Source organism: Vitis vinifera, chromosome 15 (genome assembly GCF_030704535.1).
Source record: "Vitis vinifera cultivar Pinot Noir 40024 chromosome 15, ASM3070453v1".
NCBI lineage: Eukaryota > Viridiplantae > Streptophyta > Magnoliopsida > Vitales > Vitaceae > Vitis > Vitis vinifera.
Window position 1 is genome coordinate 16186921 of NC_081819.1, and position 20567 is coordinate 16207487.

The window sequence follows — 20567 nt, forward strand, 5'->3', positions numbered from 1 at the left end:
AATATCTATATTTATATTTATAAAACCCTTTTTAGAATTATGAAGAGTTTCTTAATTTTAAAATATTTTAAAGATCTAGAAAAAATATCAATTTAAAGAAAATTACAAATTTAAAACTTAGTAAAAAATATTCCAAAAATTCTTGTTAGAATCAAACACAAATTTAGAGATAAACATTATTTTAAAACTTATTAAAAATAATTTTTCAAATTAAACATATAGTAGAAATTAAATTAAGAAACAGAAAAATATTATATTTCTAACTTCATGTAATAGTCATTTCAAAAGTTTTACCAACCATAAATATATAATTACCTTAAATTTTACCATTTCAAATAACTCGAATCCAAATTTGATGAAGTCTACCTTTAATCGGATAAGACCCAAAAAAGTAAATTGCATAAGAAATGAATAAAATTGTCAACTAAGTAAAATACCCTAATAATGAAATAAAATCTTTCATTTACCCATCTTAAAGTTAGTATTAAAGCTTTGCTTTGAGAACCATGTTCAACAAAATAATGGGCCGTGGAATTTTAGACCTAGCCCAAAAGAAACACCCACCTCATTTGGGCCTCAAATTAGGCCGAATCGAATCTGAAAGCTCCACAGATGAACGGCTGAGATCCCATATATATATAAATGGGGTACTTATTTTATATTTTATATATAAATTATTTTTCAAATTTAGGATAGTAATACTTTTAAATTTTGTTTTTTTTTTAAAATGTAAACTTTAAAAAAAGTTATATTTATATATGAGTTGTTATCACTTTTTGGATTTTCATTTTCATATAACCTAGGATTTGATAATTCAATTAGATAAATAACAATAAATAGAATCAACACCTTGATTCTTTAAAAAGAAATTGAAAATAAAATAATTTTTTTAATTAAAATCAAGGATAAGAATATTGGTTTTAACGGATATTGGTAATTGGATTGTATGAATACATATGGATATATGGAAAATATCAAAATATGGATAGATATTTTGAGATGATGAAAAATTAATCAAAACTCATAGAATTTATAGAAAAAAAACTCTTAAAAATGACAAAAGAAATAATAATAATATCATATTGAAGTTGTCTTGCAGAACTCAAAAACACAAAAATATCCCGAAATATGGATGAAAATTTTGAGAAAAAAATTGAAATTGATCAAAATTCATAAAATTCTCAACAAAAACTTATATATATATATATATATATATATATATATATATATATATATATATATATATATATATATATATATATATATATATATATATATATATATATATATATATATATTGAAAATTTGATAATAATGTATATAATTTAAAATTTTAAAATATATTTAATATTAACATTATGATCTATTTAATATTCAAAATATAAAAGAAATTTATATATATTAAAAAATTGTTATAATGGTTTTTATAATTTAAATAATTTTTAAATGAAATATGAAAATAAAAAAATTAAAATTATTTTACCTATTAATATTTTATTTTAGAAAAAGTAAATAAAAATGGTAATAAAATAATGATAAAAATCAAAAAGTACGGATGGAAGAAATTTCCATGCGTATCGTTGCCAATTGAAACATGATATTTCGGAAATATTTTTGTGATATATTAAGATATTTTCATCATTGTTTAGGAATAAAACAACCCGTAAAATTTCAAGATTTTATGAAATCATAATTGTATTATTCAAGATTTCAAAATATCATTTCCTGTTAAATTGAAGCTAACATTTTTTTCTTTTAAATAGAACAAGTTTTTATAAGTTATTAAAAATAAAATAAAAAATAAAAAAATAATCTTGTGGAAAAGGTATTTCCTTTCAATTTTTTTATGATTTAAGTTATCCTACCAATAGTCTTAACTTTGGTTCATTAAATTATATCAAAATCAATTCAAAAACCATAGAGACCACAATATAACTTGCCACATCATTATTATTTTTTTCCTTTTTAATTAAAAAAAGCTGTCTTTTTCTCTTATTCTTCATTGCCAAGGAAATTAAATTCCATAAATTCTCTGGATTTAATTGTAGATTTAGTTATATTTATTAATATTATAAAAAGTTTTTTATTTTGAATAATTATGGATTTATTCTAAAATTTTATAATCATTTTTATTTAAAAAATAATAATAATTAACTAACTCCCAAAAATTCCAGTCAGGCGATTCATAGCCGGCGCGAGACACGAAATTTGAATCCATGAATCCAAAAACCGCCGCCCGTTGAAGCATAAACCCTAAACTACTCTCTACAGTCTACAAAGCTCTCTCTCATCTTCTTGATTACAATACTTTCCATTCACAAACCCTAACCGCCACTCCCACGCTCCCGCCCTGCCACCGGCCTTCTCAGTGCTGAATCTGTCGATAACTTCCTCAGGGAAAATCTTCGCCACTCCTCCGGTTTCTTCCTACGAATCAATGTATGATCTTGGAGCTCAAACAATGAAATCCCTTTAAATGCCTTTAGTTTCTAAATCTTGATGGGTTTAAGAAAGGAATCCGAATTTGACAGACGAATTTTGATCAACTTTAGGAACCATTTGGTTGCTGAGAAAATCCTAAAAGGGGAAAACGAAAAACGGAAGTCTTTCTTGCAATTAAAGTACCCATGGGTCTGATCAGAATCTATTTCACCTCATATTTTCGTGTTTAGTGAAAGTATTACACAACCATGTCTCTAAATTCATAATGCATCTTTTATAATAAACATTTTTCAATTATCTTATATATATGTCATCCATGTTTAGCAAATAAATTTATTATTTAAGATTAATCAAAGTAAATATTAATTAAAATTAATAAGGATAAACATGTCATTTTGATGATTTACAATAAATTTTTTAGAATTATTAATTGCATCCACCAAATCCCTTATCACATCCACATATTTTTTATTTTTTTATGAAAAAAATAAAATTTATATTAAATATTTTTAAAATACCATTATCCTTGTTGCTACAAATCATGACAACCAATAGCATCTTGTGCTATTGCCCATAAACAACGATTAAATCATCAAGTAAGAAATATTGATTCTTATCAAACACAAAAAAAAAACTTGATCATATTAAATACATATGAATATTTGAAGAATAAAATATTATTATGCAATAGGTGTATAATCTCTGGCTATTTGAGGAACATTCATCATCATTTGATTCGGGATGTATGGAAGTATTGGTGGTAGCATGGCAGGCGGGTAGTAGCACGATGATGGTCCAGGATTGCTGGACACTATATTCTCCAAAAGTCCCGATGTGGGATCATAGTAAAATGGGTGTTGCAATGGCGGAGTATATTGAGTGTTGTTAGTGCCGTTAGATGGGCCACTGAATTGAGAACTATTAGTGTTGTCGCTTGTCATCATCACCTTAGTCATTCTTGGATTCATCATAGGAGTCATAGGGTTTGGTACTAACGACATTGAGTCAATCATGCCTAGATAGGGAACATGCAAGCTCTGTGTTGATGGCATTGCATTGTTAGGATAACTAGGGTTTTCCAATGCAGGCCCTTCTAAGAGAGTTTGACTCATCTTCAGTAACTCAACCCTAGACTTGATGACTTCAAGCTTAGTGCCCAATGCATTCACGAATTCCCTAAGTTGATCCACTGATAGATCATTCAATCGGTCGTCCCATGTGGAGTATTTAGTCTGGTCTGCACCTTGGTGACCTAATTTTGAAATATCTTTCTGGATCTTCTTAATCCTTTCCTCGAAAAAGCCTGATAAATCTAGGGTTTTCAACCCTCTTTCCTCCTTGCTATGTTCTTTGTACCTATTGATAATGGATTTCACCTCCTCAGGATTTGAAGGCCAAAATATTGGCTCCATAGGGCGATCATCTGACGTCCAACTATAGATGATTACACATGCATCAACCCCACAAAGAGTTGATATTTCATATGTTTTCTTCTTCAATCCCATCGTTCTCTTTTGGAAGGTAATTTTTCGAGACTTTTCTTTAGGAATGAGCTCCAATGGCAACCTCGATCGACCCATGTTGTGTTCTGCCAAGGAAGAATTCTTCTCAAATTTCCCACCAAAGCTTGTAAACAAATATGTTAAAAAAAAAAATAGAATGAAACAATAAAACTAAAGACTCTCATACATGATTTACAAAACATGCTTTTTAAATTTTATCAAACATTTTTTAGACAAAAAACGTTTTCTAAAATTATTATCAAAATTTTCGAAACCTGTGATTTTTCTCTTCCTTTGAAGAATAAGTATTTAAAACAATTATATTATAAATTCAATAAAAGAAAGAATTTTGAAATGGATATATGATTTAACTTTAACAAATGCAGGTAAGAAATTGAGAAGTCGATTGAAGATTATATATATGTAAAAGAATTATAAAAGTAAAAAAGAAGTAATACATGTTTGAACATGAAGTAATGCAATAAGGAAAAAGAAGAAGCAAGGAATTTGGGAGAGAGAAAGAGAGAGGAAAGTACCTTGGCTGTTAATGGAGAATTTCTTTAATTTGCTTTATGAGAACTCTTTCTTCTTTATAGAGGTTAGTGGCTAAAAAGAATTCAGAATATAATTATATGGAAGGAAAATCAAATACAATATTCACTTTCTATATATTTGACAAATATATTCCTAACCCACCCTTAATTCAGCATTGCTTTCTGTGGCTTACAACTTTCAGGTTTGACTTTGGGAGGGCCAAGTCATCATATCACAGTCCACTCTCTCATGGATTTTCAAATATTTTTTTCCCTCCATTTTCTCGGGAAAGAAACGGAAGGTTAATAATTAACAAGGGGTTTGAGCAAGCAAACAGGAGTGGGAAAATTATATTATGGTATTTTATTGAAGGTTGATTAGGATTTTAAAGTGTTTTTGGGCAATAATAGAAAGGAAATATTTGCCTATATGCTTAAATTTTATTAATTTATTTCAATAATTTTGATTTTTTTTTTTTTTTTTTTTGGTATTGTTGATATTAAAGTGGGGTGCATCAAATCATAAAAATTAGGTCTAATTGGGCACTAGAAATCCATGTTATTTACAAAAATTTTAGTATTAATTCAAGATTTGAGACATGATATTCTGAAATCTTGAAAAACATTTGACCATTTGATCCTATAAAATCTTCAATTTTTATGGGACTTTCTATTCCAAAAAGCTATATTTTGGTGCAAAAATATATATATATTTTGTCTTTAATTTCCTTTTTTGAGAATGCTAGAATAAAGGTTTTATTAGGGGGGAAATTTAGTAATAATTGAAATTGAGTATTAATGAAAATTATATGTATATATATATATGGCCTAAATTATTTTTATTTGAATATGTGGAAATATTGAATAATAATTAGAAAAGTAATATTTAAGATTATTTTGCAATTTCTTTTATGTTGAAAATGTAAGAGGGTTGTTAAATTATATGATTGATTGTAATGGAAAATATTAAGTTTTAAAAAGAAATTTAAAATAATTCTATAAAATTAGGATTAGATATATAAATTCTAAAAATAAAATATAATTATGTTGTTATATAGAATATGAATGGACATAAATATCATGAATTTTATTTTATTTTTAAATTATTTTTAAATTTTAATATTAAAAATTTATAAATAAAAATAGAATTAATAGAGTATATGAAAATTATTTAATTAAATATTAACAAATCTCCACTGTATAAATTTTTTTTCATGTATAACTTCATTATTTCTAATTTCTCTCAACCATATTATTATAAAATACTAAAAAATGACTTAATAACTTAATTTAAATCATTAAATAAATTAAATATATTTGGTAATATAATTTAATATCATAATTTTAAGTTAAACATAACTTCAAGTATCAAGTTAAAATAGTTTATTTATTCTTAATCTCAAAATCAGATTCATGCGATCAGATTTTTAAATCTGTCTTTGGGACCCACTGTCAAGGGAATAATGCAACACCTTTTACTCGTGTTTTCAAAGCCTTTGTATTAATCTGATCATTAAATTTGTGTTCTGTTAATCTGATCATTAAATGATATTATTACATACTGCACAATCGTATTTAACACCTTAATTATATCAAAGCATGGTTTAATCCTTAAATTGATATTTTTTTCATATCCTTATTTGTTTGGATTTACTTATATACGTAATTTTTTTGACTTATTTGTTTGGTTTGTTGTTATAATTATTACCACCAAGAACCTAACCAACCAAGTGAGTTCTAAAAGCACTTATAAAGTTTTCTTGAGCAATAAAGCTTCCATTATTTAAGAGTCACCTAATATATCTTCTAAAGCTTCATGAGCATCTTAACCTACCAAGCTAAGCATTGGGAGTCAGACTAACTTAAAAAAATCAAGTGGCTTGACTTGTCTAAGTATTGCACGAGGTCAGGAGACATCGAGGACATACCGCCTCAACTAGGTCTATCGAAGCAAGGAAACAATCACCCATTTGGACGCTTGTAGTCATCTTTTTTGCCTCCAAAAACATTACCTTCCCACTTTTTTTTCTTTTCATTTTATTCATTTCACAATTTCTTTATAATATATTTATCTTTTCAATTAAGATAAATATAGAAGGCCTTAAATAATAATAATAAACACAAGCAAAAACTCCCAATAATGATGGAAGAATGACATTTTGAGAACCAAAAAAGGGGAATCTGGATTCCATATATGTGGTGTAAACACCAAGCACCTTAGGACCATGCTTCCCAAATCACATTCGACGACCAAACTCCTCTATGAAATTTTGCCTAATTCCCACAAAATTGAACTACCATAATACATTAACCAAACAATAGAAAAATTGGAGAGATTGCTCTTGTTCCCAAACCATATTTTCCATCTCAAACCATGAAAAGGGACCATTGGAGAAAAACAGAAATGACAAAAAGGCCCTTGTCGTCAATTGTTTCCCCGTAATAATAACAATAATACTGCAATACGTGCAACAACTCCGAGGCTGCTCTCCTCTAATCTTCTTCATTCTGAGTTTCATCTTTGACAAGCTTGATCATGTCGTCAATTCGAAGAATTGTTATGGCTGCTTCTGTTGCAAACTGCACACCAGAAATTTCAGCTGGACTCTTTTGAAACCAAGTTTTATCATAAATATTAATTGTTTTGCAGCTTTTACCTGTAGGATCTTCACTTTGCTCATTGCAGGCTCAATAACCCCAGCTTCTAGGTTATTACGGACAGTTCCTTTTAAAAGATCCAGTCCCATGCTGCAAAAATTTTGAAGTCAAAAAAGATTCACATTATAAGCAACTGAAAAATTGCTCCTAGGGTTTCATAGTGTTTCTTTTGTTTTAAACTAGTTTTTTTTTCTTGGTTGTTTCAGACTAAATATATGTAATAAGAACTGCAAACAGAATACCTTGAGAGATGCTTCTTATCTGCCTTCGTTTGGGCAGTGTGGTGGTAAGCCCGTAGTTTTGCAACTAATTCAGTCGCGTCTTTTGCAGCATTCACAGCAAGCACCTGCAGCAGACACATGCCACTAACTTCAATAAAATTCTCAAAACTGAAGATGATCAGATGAAGAACATGTGTATCATGCACTCAAAGATTAAACAGAACCTTCGGTATTATTAGTAAAGATTCAGCAAATTCTGCAATTGCCAACTGCTCTCGGGATCCTAAAGTTGTTGCAAGGTACTCCAAATACACAGATAAAGCAGCCTCAACAGCACCTCCACCTGCTACCACCTGTATTTCAAATACTGACAAGTTGGTTGACAATCTTAACAATATTTAGCAAACTCTCATATTAATTATTCCTAATTTCTGACATCTTTCAAAACATAAATTAGACAGGATGGCTCATAATAATAATGTTCGAAAGTGATTTTTATCCTAGGAAATTGCCAAAGTGAATATCCATCAAATGCATGCCAGACCCCTGAAGCGTGACATTTCTCATGCTCCAGGCAGCCTTTTAGGAGCCATTCAAGCAGCACATAAAAATGAAGCCTCTCCAATTGTCTAAATATCAATAGAAATGAATGTATTTTGATTCACCTGGCAGTAAATGACTCTTGGTTTTTATGACACTGATAATGTAAGATCATTTCACAATTTTCTAGTATCCGTTCTCACTATCAATAAAATGTGCTCAAGCCTACACGAATATGAAGTCCTGTCAAAGTGTTGTGGTTCAACACAAATGGAAAAGAATCAACAAGTTCTTCGTCATCCTTCAAATTTCTATAACTAGTGAAGTCAAATTTTACAAAATAAAATTAGCAAACTCACTTCCATGTCGCATTCAAACGCTACAATTTTTTTGATAGGCATTTAGTAATCATAACACTTTTTGTATTGTATGATGTCAATAACCTCTTCATTTTAGTTGGTATATAATAATGTATCAGGGAAAAAAATACAATGATGCGTCACAGGTGAAATGCCTACACCTTTGCATATAGGCTAAAGAAAAGCAGACCCAACCTTCCAGGTAATTAGATTCCATAAACTCTTATGAATAGAACACACAAGTAAATAATTTCCTGGCTGAATGGTACAGCTTATTACACCTTATCAGTCTTTTCAGTGTTCCCCTGTTATATGTCATGCCTCCTGTCCTTTCAATTATCCTCAAAGCAGTTTCAGTTTTAAGGAAGAATTTGATGGTAATGGCTCTCAACTAAGATGAGTTCTGACAAAATTGGAATTGGTGGTAAGTACTATCTTGTCCTATTCTTGTCTTCAGTTACCAAGATACAATCAGTATCCATATTTCAGAGGGTAGACAATAAGGGAAGACCAAACTGAGTCCTAACTTAAGTCACTAGATATGTCTGAAGAACAAAGGTAACCAAATGAAACAAATATCAAGATCAATGCTTGATAAGCAATCCAAATTTCAAACAGAAAATGCACAGAAAGAATCAAATTACTAGTTTATTCCACAATTTTTTACATATGTTAAAAAAAATCAAACTTCCAACAGACGGTTACCAACCATGGAAGAACAAAAAACACAATTTTAAGCAAAAGTGGAACTTTAGACTCATAACCATGCATTTCAAAAATAAATTCAACTGCCAAGGTTTACCGTGTTGGATTCAAGGGTCCTCTTGACAATTGATAGAGCATCATGCAAAGCCCTATCCATCTCATCAAGCATATAGTCATTAGCACCTCTGAGGATTAAGGAAACCTGAACAATAACATGATAAGAAGAATCAGATTATAAAATGCAAGAACCTCATGCTGTATAACCATTGAACAGCAGATTGTAGAAGGTTAGTGATATAAATTTGAAATTCAATTATCTTAAACTCTTCAAACATTATTTATGTAACACAAACACAACAATTACTCAGTGCTTGTGTGCATATCTGTCTGTGTTTGTCTGTGTCTGACAGATATTTTTTGATAGGAAGCTATCCTTCAAAGAAAGAGAAAAAGTACCTCATGGCAAACATATAAGTTTGATTAATTTATCTAAACTTCTATAATGAAAATTGAATACCATTATTGAAGAAACAACAAATATAGCATGTAGTCTTATTATATTTACCACTGATGTATGCATCTTTTGTCATAATGTTTTTAGTTAGAAGTATATTCTCCTACATCAAAATGGATAGATATAAATATTAAAAGTTTAATGAGAAAGATGATTAGACTCATACTTATATTTTCTCTGATACATAAGTATTTCAGAGGTATCCAAAGCATTCATATCCATTACTACATGCTAACATTCAGCATAATAATTAAAATTAATTACATACGCCGCTAGTCGTTTTGGTTCCTTTTATCATAATAACATCATCATCTGCAATGCGTTCCTCCACAACTTCATCTGCATATCCAAGAAATGATGAATCAAATGTCTCATCCCCTTCCATGTCAGCAAACGTTGAAACCTGCAGAACATCGAAGGGTAACATAACGATAAACAAGATAAGTTGGGTATCTTTGACTATCATAAAAGATAAGCACAAGTAGCATAACATAATATCCATGTCAATACATGTCTACAAGGAAAAAATGTTAAAACAAAAGTGTTAGTGTAACATCATTTGAAAACTTAAAAGATTTTGACAACGGTTAATAGGAAAGAAAATTGACATGTAAGATCTAATGACAAGATCAAAGATGTAAAATTGAAAGCAAAGATTGTTATTGCTGCAATAACTCAAACAAGATTTGCCAGTATCATGCTAATCTGCCACAACAACCCAGTAGCTATTCTATAAACAAGATGTCAGTGAGCAGCTCATGGAGTACCAAAGAGGCAATTGAAAGATGCCATGCATAATGACTTGCATGAGCACCAAATTTCAGTAGCTCCAATAATTTTGAAGCAGAAGGGGACAGCTACTGCTTTATCTTGAGTCTTTCAAGGAAACTGAGGTCCAATCTGGACTGTTGGATTCACAAATTACTGCTCCTTCAAAAGGCTTAGATTGCTCTTTCAGTTTGTTCCTACAGCAGTCAATCAGGCATGAATGGGTTGGCTAGGTAAGGTGATCCAACACGGGAAGGTTTTTTCCTCCCCTCCTTTTAAACAGAAAAAAATCATTTCTATTAATTAAAAAGATCAAAAAGGCAAGCATCCTTCCACAATATGCAAATCTGATCAAAACCAAAGAAATAACTCCTAAAAGAGGTGCAATAAAAGCTGCACAGCTGAGAAAGATAACAAAAATCTAGAAATGGACTAAAATAAACACTAATTACAAGTGAAGGCGGCAAAAAATCCCCAATAAAAGACTCCAAATTTTGGGCTCCTTTTTTTATTTGATTCGCTAAACAAGAAACTCCCAACAAAAGGGATGCCACAACTCTTAACAATATAAAAAAATTTGGTAGACCCACCTATCAAACCTCAATTCACCAATGCAAAAACAGTGGCATAATCTCCCTCCACTACAAGATTGGAAAAGCACAAAGATTTGGTCTGCAGAAAGCCCTCCGGAAAAGCTAGAATTTCAGCCTCAATAGTGAACCCCCACATAAGAGGTTTTTTCAGTAGAAGATTTTTTACCTCCTGAGAAACCTTCTAGGGTCCTCTTAGTTCCCCTTAGCAGACTTTTCAGGATATTTCATCCTTTTTTATTCTGGTTTGAAGGATAAATATTGTGTCCTATAAAAGTAAAAGGTTTCAAGGCTGTACGATAGACCTGAGAACTCATCAGCTCTTTCTATAGATGGCATTGTAAACCATAAGATAGGCCTGAGAACAGACCAGGTCCTCCTATAAGTTAAAAGTATAAATCATACCCCTCAATCTGAGCTCATTGCACTTCAATAAGGCCTCTTGCTAGCAGGCAGCAGCAAAGAGGGGTTTCAGTGCAACATGATTAAATCCAAAATAAACATAAACTTACCAAGAGAACACAAGTTGCAACCGAAAAGCCTCACTACACTGTGATCTGAGTGTTCATATGTGAGGTGTGTCTTGAGCACCATAAAGATATACCATCTGATAGCCTTGTCCTAAATACTACCAGTCAGCAGTCTCATGATATGCATGGGACTATGGAACCCCCATTATGGACTTAAAACTTAGTTCATCAAAAATCAACACTAATTACAAGTGCAAAACTCTTGGACCTGTCACCAACAACATTGATGATCATCTAAAAATCCGTCTAAAGAGGATACAAGACCCATTAAGCAAACTATTGCCCTCCATGCTTTCCATGAACAAAAACATTAAAGCATTCTTATTTGTAAATTCCAAGAGCATATTAAAACAACCTCACCCGGTGATATCAATTGGGAAGCAGAGTTAAGAAACATACCATAGTTGCACCAGTTGCCTTGGCAACATGGCGCATGTCATCTTTCCGAACACGCCTCACAGCAATTGCCCCAGCCTCCACAAAGTACTGGAATAACATTTAGGTAGCCAAAATAGAAAAAGGAAATTTGTTATCCACATGAAGGAACAACTTTGCATATGGATATATCAAGGCACGATTACAAAACTTAAACCAGGAAGAAGAAACAGTCACACAAATACAAGAATGTTAACTAAATAATAAGTATAATACACCTACATTACCCAGATACCTAAAAATATCTGGGATACCAATTGGACATAACACTAGGTAGGTATGGGCATGAAAGGTGTCAGATATGCTTGTTTTTGATCCCACACACAGCATGCACAGCCAACTATGGATTAGAGGAATCCATTCTAGTTTTTCCTAGCTATTTAGCATTCTTATTTCACATAGATATTTCAAAATATTAATGGCCAAAGTCAAGCATCCTATGATATGATATGCAAACATTTTATTTTACGTAAGCAAATGATGGGGGAAAGCCTTTTAAAATATATTCAAGAAAGGAAGAGAAAGACATAAATAAACTTTTAAGTAAGATTAATATTAATTGGAGTTAAAGTAGGATTAGTATTTAGAGTCAAATTAGGATTAGCTAATTAAGTTATAAGACAATTAGAATTAGAGTCATAATGGGTTGTTAGAATCCCAGTAGACTTCGGATTTCTTAGAAAATTCTATAAATAAGGCTAATCAACGTAAATTAAAGTAATTTTTTATTGATGTTAATAATATTACATCTTTTTGCAAGTGTTGCAATTTTCAATGGTGAGACTCCATTGATTTTCTTCTAGGTAAGACTCTTAAGGTTTCCATCTCTTCTCTTTTTATCTTCTTTCTATCTATTTTATTTTGTTGCCATGAACTTTATCCCTTGTCCCTCTCCTTAAATCCTAAAAATGTAAAAGCCTAGCCCACCTACTTGATTGTAGGCAACCACCCTAGGGTTGTCCTACATCAGCAAAGAAAAGGGAGGAATGGATCATTTCCACATTTTAGGGTTCAGAGTATGTGAAGCTTGTATAAACCCAAAGCATTGAACCAAGGTCATGGAGGATAGCAATAAACCCAGAACCAGACCACCACCAATGTGACCATGAGCAGTCATCCCCATGAAAGGCAAAAATATATAGCCAATGCATGCACCTAGGAGCAAACAATATTATCATGGAAGCCAATAGCCAATAAATGCGATGGAAACAGCCATGGCATAGCTAGAATGCTGAAAGGGAAAAAAAACACACAGAAACTTGCCTTAAGTGCCATGTCATCAATCCCTTTTGTAGTTAGAACAACATTGGCTCCAGCTTTCAGAAGTTTCTCAATTCGCTCTTTAGTCATATCAGCTTCTCTGCAAAGATATAAGTACAGTTAGTGCTCCATCACAGCAAATCCCCAAAATAATTACAAGAATTAGACAACCATCTTTTGCTGAGAATCATAGAACAATCAGAGAGATCATCTCATAACAAGTGAAGGCAAAAGCATGAGAATCTGTGAAGGTCTCTATCGTTTGCACAGTTTTAATATCATCGGGATATCATAACCTCAGCAACCTTAGAAATTAAACCCATTTAGTTTCATAACTTGATCTACTGTATTGTGAAACAAAGGTAATCAGCCATCAACATATCCAATTTAGAAGATGTTCTCTTGAGCGGCCAGTTTTAGAAGCATAACACAAAGTCCCAGTACAATAATATCACACATGATACTTTTTAAAAAAAAAACAGATATATCACACATGATAAATTAGAGTTGCTTGAGTACAATGGGATATAGAGTTTGATTTGATGAGATTGATCAGTGTAAATACTCTTTAATAATATAGGGAAAGGAAAAAGATAAACTCATATGAAGCCCAGAAAATTTTCAAAATCAAATAAATTAACACCATATTCTTTTTACCAGATATTTTGGGGAAAAAGAAGCAAAAAGTAAAGTCAAATGTATCCTCTAGACAGCACTATAAGTCAGGACTCCACTCTTGGCAAGATAGCAAGCATTGGGTATTAGCAGAGAAAAAGACCCAAATAAAATTGCATTTGAAAATCTTGAAAATATCAGAATGGGTATTCATTGACAAACCGCTGTTACATGGACAGAATTTTTATAAGTCGAGTTTTTTTTCAAAAAAGAAAATAAGATGGGACTATTTCAGGATTCTCAGCAGAACACTAAAAGCTTCTTCACCCAAGTTGAAGACATCGATGGACATGCCTTCAATTCAAATCTTGGAAAGGGCTATCCCCTTGGCTTCCTAAGAGCCAAAGGGACACACATCTTAGCTTCAATCATCTGAGGCAACAACAAAAATCATTACAGTATCTAATAACCCTGAACCTAAATGTTCCCTCAAACTCTAGTCTCACATTCAGCCAGCTTACAACAAACCATCAAAGTTCTGTCAAGTCCCTACTGGCAGCTTTAATAAAGAAACAATTTAATTCTGACATAGGACTGAGGATGCTACCATCCTATAGTTACCAAGAATAAGAGAAACTAGGATGCCCTAGGACCCATTCCTTCAGATGTTCATGAATCAGATTATCAGTCCTGTACAAGTTTGAATCTCAGAATTCATTTTGACCCACTGAAAATATATCAAACTTTGTCGATTTTCATCCAAACATATTGGTATCATCAACATCTATAGTAGGAATACCACTTTTTTATTTCCTCGGCAAAGCAATTCTCTAACTGTTCACTCAAAATATATACAGACTACTCTGTTTTTCCTTATTAATAAAGTCTTCAATTTTATTTGTCAAAGAAAACAGTACAAGAGGGTTTTGGACCAGGTTTGAACCTGAACACCCAAAATCTACAAAATAAGCAGATCATTTGTTCATGCTTACATATCAACCATACAAGGGATATGCAACCTCATTCTAGGATTGTACAATGAAAGCATTACAGCTGACAAACAAAGATGCGTCATGCTTCAATATATGGTTTGACAAGAGACTTTTTTTTTTTTTTGATTGACAAAGATTTAATATGTTAACAGCACAATAGATAGAGTATATACTATCAACATACAAAAACGATCTCAAGTTAGCTTATCAAAAAAAAAAAAAAACAAAAACGATCTCAAGTTATGTGCATTCTAATCTCAAGAAATTTTGAAGCTTATTAACTGATCACCTTTGACGAATTTTCTCAAGCTCCCTTGGATCGGTGACCAATACTTGGACACCCAATTGCATCTTTGTCCTTTGAAGATTAAAGTCGAGGCAGGCAATCCTTGCAGGGGCAACTCTAAGAGGCATTCCTTGGGCCGCACGGCCAGTATTTAGAGCATAACCATTCAACAGGTAGCTATCTTTTGCACTTTTTCCATGAGCTTTCAAAATATTAATTCCCTGTAATATAGCAAAAAACAAGCCAACTCAGATATCTGAAAAACATGCAAGATAACTAACGCCAATTAGTGAGTTAATGAACTGTTATAGTTTAGCATGGGAAAAAGCTTGTAATAAAGCCTAAATTCACAATTACTCTCCCACAAGCGGGGAAGAGACAAATACCTTTTGGATAAAGCATTGAATCTTATGCAAGTACAAACCTTAATTGGGTATTTAACTTCACCCCGTGCATTGGTTGTTTTTACTGCTTGTACTGCATCTACAACCTGGAAAGCCAAATAAAATGCACAATTAATTTATATATGAATGAATTTCAGAAGTCATTAACTTTTAGAAAATTGTGGAAACCAAGGCTTCATGGGTTTAGCATCAGAAATTAGTCTGGCAATCTTTATCAGATATGCAAAAATGCATGCTAAAGATTAACCTATTCAAGATGAGGAATACCAAATGAACACCCAAAAAGCAGATAGGAAATATTGACATATTAAACAGCTCAAATCTTCCATATAATTTTGGAAATAAGTATAGGGTAGACACACAATTCAAGCAATGGGAATGTCTTGATGACCACTTGAAATAGTTAGAATAATACTTGTAGCAAACCATAACAATAGCAACAAAAAAATATATGCTCTGGAGCATGTCTTGTAACCAATCAATAACTATTCTTCTCTCCTTTTGATTATTTTTCTCCAGTATAGCCAATAGACAGCAATTTATATGATGTACACCCTTTCTGTGTTCTTAGTCTGCTTTTGCTCTTTTAACTATAAAAAAAAAAAGGTGGAACACATACCAAACTTGCGAAGAAGTCACTGTCACCAGCTATCAACTTTGAGGACATGCTTGTCTTGGCACAATTTATAAGTGAATCTTTTCCAAGTTTTTCAACCTAGAAACAGCAAGACAACAGTAAGGTTACAATCACTATACTGAACATATCACGGCTTAACCACGCATTACAGTATGTATACAAACATAAGAGATGGAGGCTTAAAATACCTTTTTGATTGACTGAAAATTTTATAGTTAAAATTCAAACTCAAACATCATATCAATTATTGACTTATTTCTGCATTCGGCATATTTCCCTAACCATAGAAGAGACTAAAAGGAACACTAGACACCACAATTGAAGTTGAACAGCTGTTTACTGTGACTTCAAAGGTGGGGCAACAGAAATGTATTCAACCAATTGACAGTTAAGTTATGAGCTGTCAAACTCAATACTAGTTTTTCATAGGACAGCAATGGTGATGGCATTTTATGAATGCCATGGGTACAAAAATGCCATTTTCAGTGTAAATCATGGTTAATGAAACCAAAAAATAAAGTTCCCAAATGCATTGCACATTGAACATCAATAACCATCCAGAAAACAGATCCTCTTCTCAACAGCTTTTCAAGATCCACTTATTGGATGAACCTTACCTTTACGGCCAATTTTTCATCCACATATTTGCATGCTTCCCTCATAGCAAGCTGTCAGAAATGAAAACAATTGTGTTGCATGTATGAGAAAAATTACAGGACAAAATTCCAAGTTAAAGAAACCATAGGTTATGAAAATACAGACACTTCAAGGACTTTAAAGAACAGACAAACGAAAGACAAATCTTAGAACTACTCACCCTGTATCCACTAATTATAGATGTTGGATGAATCTTATTTCTCACCAGATCATTAGCTCTCTGCAGAAATTAACGATGAAATCAGAAATTACAAAGTGATCATTCTCCGGTATATCATTTCTGTGAAATCCAAACAGCATTGCAGCAATCAATTTGACAATGCAAATTGGATCAAAGCACTAGTTAGGTGTTACCTTAAGCAACTCTGCAGCAACAATAACCACTGAAGTTGTCCCATCCCCAACTTCTCGGTCCTGAAGTTCAGCCAATTCAACAAGTACCTGTATATGCCACAAAAGAAGGTGGAGCAGGCAAAGATATGAAGCCAAAAAGTCCCTTTTCATAAATAAGCAAATCATTTAAAATGATAGAATGGGCATAACCCCACTACACATGAAGTATACAAGCTATACCCAAAAACAAGAGTGTGTCAAAACAATCTTGGCTTTGGATAGCATCATATAAAGCAAGAGTAAGACTAAAGCAACAAACAGAAATGCTCTTTAATCCTACCTTGGCAGCTGGATGCTCAACTTCCAACATCTTGAGTATTGTAGCACCATCATTAGTAATTGTTACATCACCAATATCATCAACCAGCATCTGAAATCATCAATGAACAACATAAGTACAGGGTGTATAAAACACTCTTACAAGCACAGAAGTTAAAACCTTGCAACCAATTAAAAATGCACACTGCCAAAGCCCAGATAACTTTCATTTATAAAGTTGATTGATATGACATTTTTGCTATCAAAATCCTCTGTGAGGAGCAATGATTTAATCCAGATGAAAAATGAAAAATTCCCAGACACTTCTACAATTAACAGTGAATTGGTTTGGAAAAAAATAATTAGCACCAAATTGGCTCAGTTATAGACTTACAGAAGGACATGTATCTAGCGCCTCAAAAAGCTGAAGGATCAAAATAGAGCCACTACCATCCTATTCAATATTCCAAGTTTTGAACCATCTTTTTCAAGTATTTCACTCATCACAATCCACATGGCAAAAATTTCAATATTGAAGTATATGCACCTACTAACTAATAATATAATTAAATTTTATTTCTGGTCTTTAGGGAATGTGGTTATCACCCATAGAAGAGAAACCAAAGGGACCTAAGCATGCCTCTCCACTGTTAAGCAAGTTGAAATGTTTGAAGAAGTTCATTTTTCCACCAACACAATCAACCGCATCTAGGCAACATTGATCATCATCTTGATAATAACAAAATAAATGGCATATTTGATTCAAATTGCCTTCAACTTCCAAAATAATAACCTCCAAGACTAAAAGGAAAAGAAAAAGAAAATTTTCAAAAATTTATTTTTTCCATTAAGACAAAATTATCTTAGAAAAAGTAATAAGTTAAAAAATAAATAATTCTTAAAAATAACTTAAGTTTTAAAACAAATTGCTTTAATACTTAAGAAAAATAAAAAAAAACAAACAACTTAGCACTTAATATTATTTAGACTTCAGTTAAATTAAAGAATAAAGTCTATTTAGATTTAAAACAAAAAAACAAATGCCACCCAAGTCAGTCATTTTTCTATAAAAAACAATGCCCTATTTCCCTTGCAAACTCTGAAGATACTTCAAACCTTAGACTCTGCTGTCGCCTCTAGCTGATAAAACCTTAGAAAATTTTAATTATTTCCATATAGGAAAGGAGGAAGAAAAATGTGAAATGGTGAAAGTTCTTGAAAATATGCATTAAAGCACTAATAACTGATTTGGGAAACCATCAACCTAGGCCAGCGTTCAACTAATCAACAAAACATTCAAGGGGGATGGGGGGTCTGTGATTAAAACCTAGAAAGTCGAAGCTCCCCATGAATTTTACGACTGACGATCGCAATGTTATTCTATGGAAAACTTTCATTGATATGCTCTCTTTTTATGAAATTGAGTTATATAAATACACCCCAAATTCAACTCTTCCCATATTCCTATGTCTTCTATTTATGCGATAAGAAACTCATACTGTATAAGGCAAAGTCGACTTCCTGCTCAGAAATACACTTGGGCTATGTTCGGTAACGAATGACGGGATTCGACTGGAGGGCTCAGAAAATTTGCAAAAATAAATTAAATCAAATCCACTCTTACTATTTCACAGATACACAATCAAGGTCTCAACTTAAGTTCAATGATTCAAATCCTCGCATTCATTCCAGCACCCAAGTTCAAAGTGTGTGCGAGAAAGAGATATGTACCTTGTCCAGTCCAACAGGCCCGAGAGAGGACTTTACAATGTTGGCAACCGCTTGACACGCCACCACTAAAACCCAAACAAATCCACAAAAGAAAAAGCAAGAAAAATCACACCTTTATTCGAAACCTCCAAAACATCAACAACAAAAAGCAGAAACTTTGAAGTAAAATGAAGAGTGGAAGAGGGATACTACCGTTTTGAGAACGGACGTCCTGGCCCGACTGACGTTCGCCCATAATATCGGGAGTTTGTGCTGAGAGAGCCATTTTAAAAGGGAGAGAGAACTGGGTGAAAGGGGGGAAATGGAGGAAACCCTAGATCGGCAGTGTAAGAGAAGAGTGTGTTCTGTAGCTTAGAGTTTGATGTTCAAAAAGAAGAGGCCGGAAGCGAAACGAAGAATTGTATTTCGCGTACAACGACGTCGTTTTGGTCTGCTTTTAACTAGGGATAGCAAATTGCAAATGGGTTGGGGAGGTTGGGCTTGGACCCAAAGGGTTATGAAGCCTGTGTCCACCCTGAAATCTAATGTTTTTTTTTTTTTAGTGAAAAAAAAAATTCATAAAACTGAATCATCTAATTGAATTAATTCAATAAAATGCGTAAAAGTTACTCATCAAATTGTATAGATTTAATAAAATGACAAGGTAAAAAAAACAAAATAAAATAAAATAAAAATTGATTAGAGTTCATTTGAAAGTACTTTCTACACTTGTAGCATCAAAACCATATTTGGAGAAAAATTAGGTTTTTGAAAATTTTCAAAAAACATTTTTAAACGTAGATAGTCCATTCTGCACTATATTTAGAAAACACTTTTAACTTAAAAAGCGTTTTAAAAAATGAAAGAAAAACCAAGTATTGAAAATACTTTTTAAAATTTGAAAATTTTCTTGTATTATTTCATTTTGATAATCTAGGAAACCTCGATAAATGTTGTGTGACAATTATAGAATTTTATCAATTGAATTCTAATATGAGATTTATGTAATTTGATATAAGCATAAAGGAAAATCTTTAATAAGGTTGTGACCGACTCTAACAAACTTAACTAATATAAATTGTACACTTGGCTAAGTTAATTAAAATCAAAACAAAAAACTTTAACCAACTAATCTTTTATCTTAACATTCTCCCTCAAACTCAGGGTGGGAAATTTTTCGACTCTAAGTTTGAATCCCATTGAATTAAACCAAACACTTTGAACCGCCTTAGTGAAAACATCAAGTAATTGATCTATAGAAGGAACACATACTTCAATCCCCTTCTTCATTACTCTCTCTAACAAAGTATAAGTCCAACTCTATATGTTTAATGTTCATATCCCAAATTCTAAAACCATGGTTTAATTATAATATCAAATGATTAACACGTAATTCTAAATTTTGAAATATGAATTAAAGGATGAAAAATAAAGTGCTTGTATAGTATGCTAATCACTTATTTTCATATTCACAGATTTTAATTTTAATGTACAAGCAATAACCAAAAATTTTAATAAATATATATTTCCAAATAATATAATACGAGATCATAACAAT

At 31.9% G+C, this 20567-nt stretch overlaps 2 protein-coding genes across 3 annotated transcripts; both read right to left on the minus strand.

Annotated features, from left to right (window-relative positions):
• Positions 1–3122: 3122 nt before the first annotated feature.
• Positions 3123–3947, minus strand: LOC104881825 (agamous-like MADS-box protein AGL82). Its single transcript, XM_010663150.1, has one exon. The coding sequence runs from the start codon at positions 3945–3947 to the stop codon at positions 3123–3125; it is 825 nt and encodes a 274-aa protein (XP_010661452.1).
• Positions 3948–6634: 2687 nt separating this feature from the next.
• On the minus strand, positions 6635–19490 carry LOC100249575 (T-complex protein 1 subunit alpha). 2 transcript variants are annotated; one of them, XM_002276888.5, is made up of 17 exons: positions 19223–19490; positions 19031–19095; positions 17322–17411; positions 17003–17089; positions 16809–16868; positions 16609–16659; positions 15974–16069; positions 15375–15440; positions 14954–15171; positions 13061–13157; positions 11762–11848; positions 9743–9877; positions 9058–9162; positions 7581–7709; positions 7378–7481; positions 7135–7225; positions 6635–7057 (listed from the first exon to the last, which is right to left on the minus strand). In XM_002276888.5, the coding sequence occupies exons 1-17, from the start codon at positions 19293–19295 to the stop codon at positions 6971–6973; spliced, it is 1641 nt and encodes a 546-aa protein (XP_002276924.2). In that variant the 5' UTR covers positions 19296–19490; the 3' UTR covers positions 6635–6970. The 2 variants fall into 2 exon arrangements, with proteins under 2 accessions (XP_002276924.2, XP_059599140.1); XM_059743157.1 differs by having other exon boundaries at positions 6635–7225; positions 19223–19436.
• Positions 19491–20567: the final 1077 nt, after the last annotated feature.

Excerpts from the sequence above, each read along its gene's own strand:
- LOC100249575 (XM_059743157.1), bottom strand. The coding sequence starts at position 19,295 with ATGGCTCTCTCAGCACAAACTCCCGATATTATGGGCGAACGTCAGTCG. Across the intron at positions 16,869-17,002 it reads TTGCTGCAGAGTTGCTTAAG|AGAGCTAATGATCTGGTGAG; the intron begins GTAACACCTAAC and ends TAATTTCTGCAG. Across the intron at positions 7,710-9,057 it reads GGACCCTTGAATCCAACACG|GTGGTAGCAGGTGGAGGTGC; the intron begins GTAAACCTTGGC and ends TTTGAAATACAG.
- LOC104881825 (XM_010663150.1), bottom strand. The coding sequence starts at position 3,947 with ATGGGATTGAAGAAGAAAACATATGAAATATCAACTCTTTGTGGGGTT.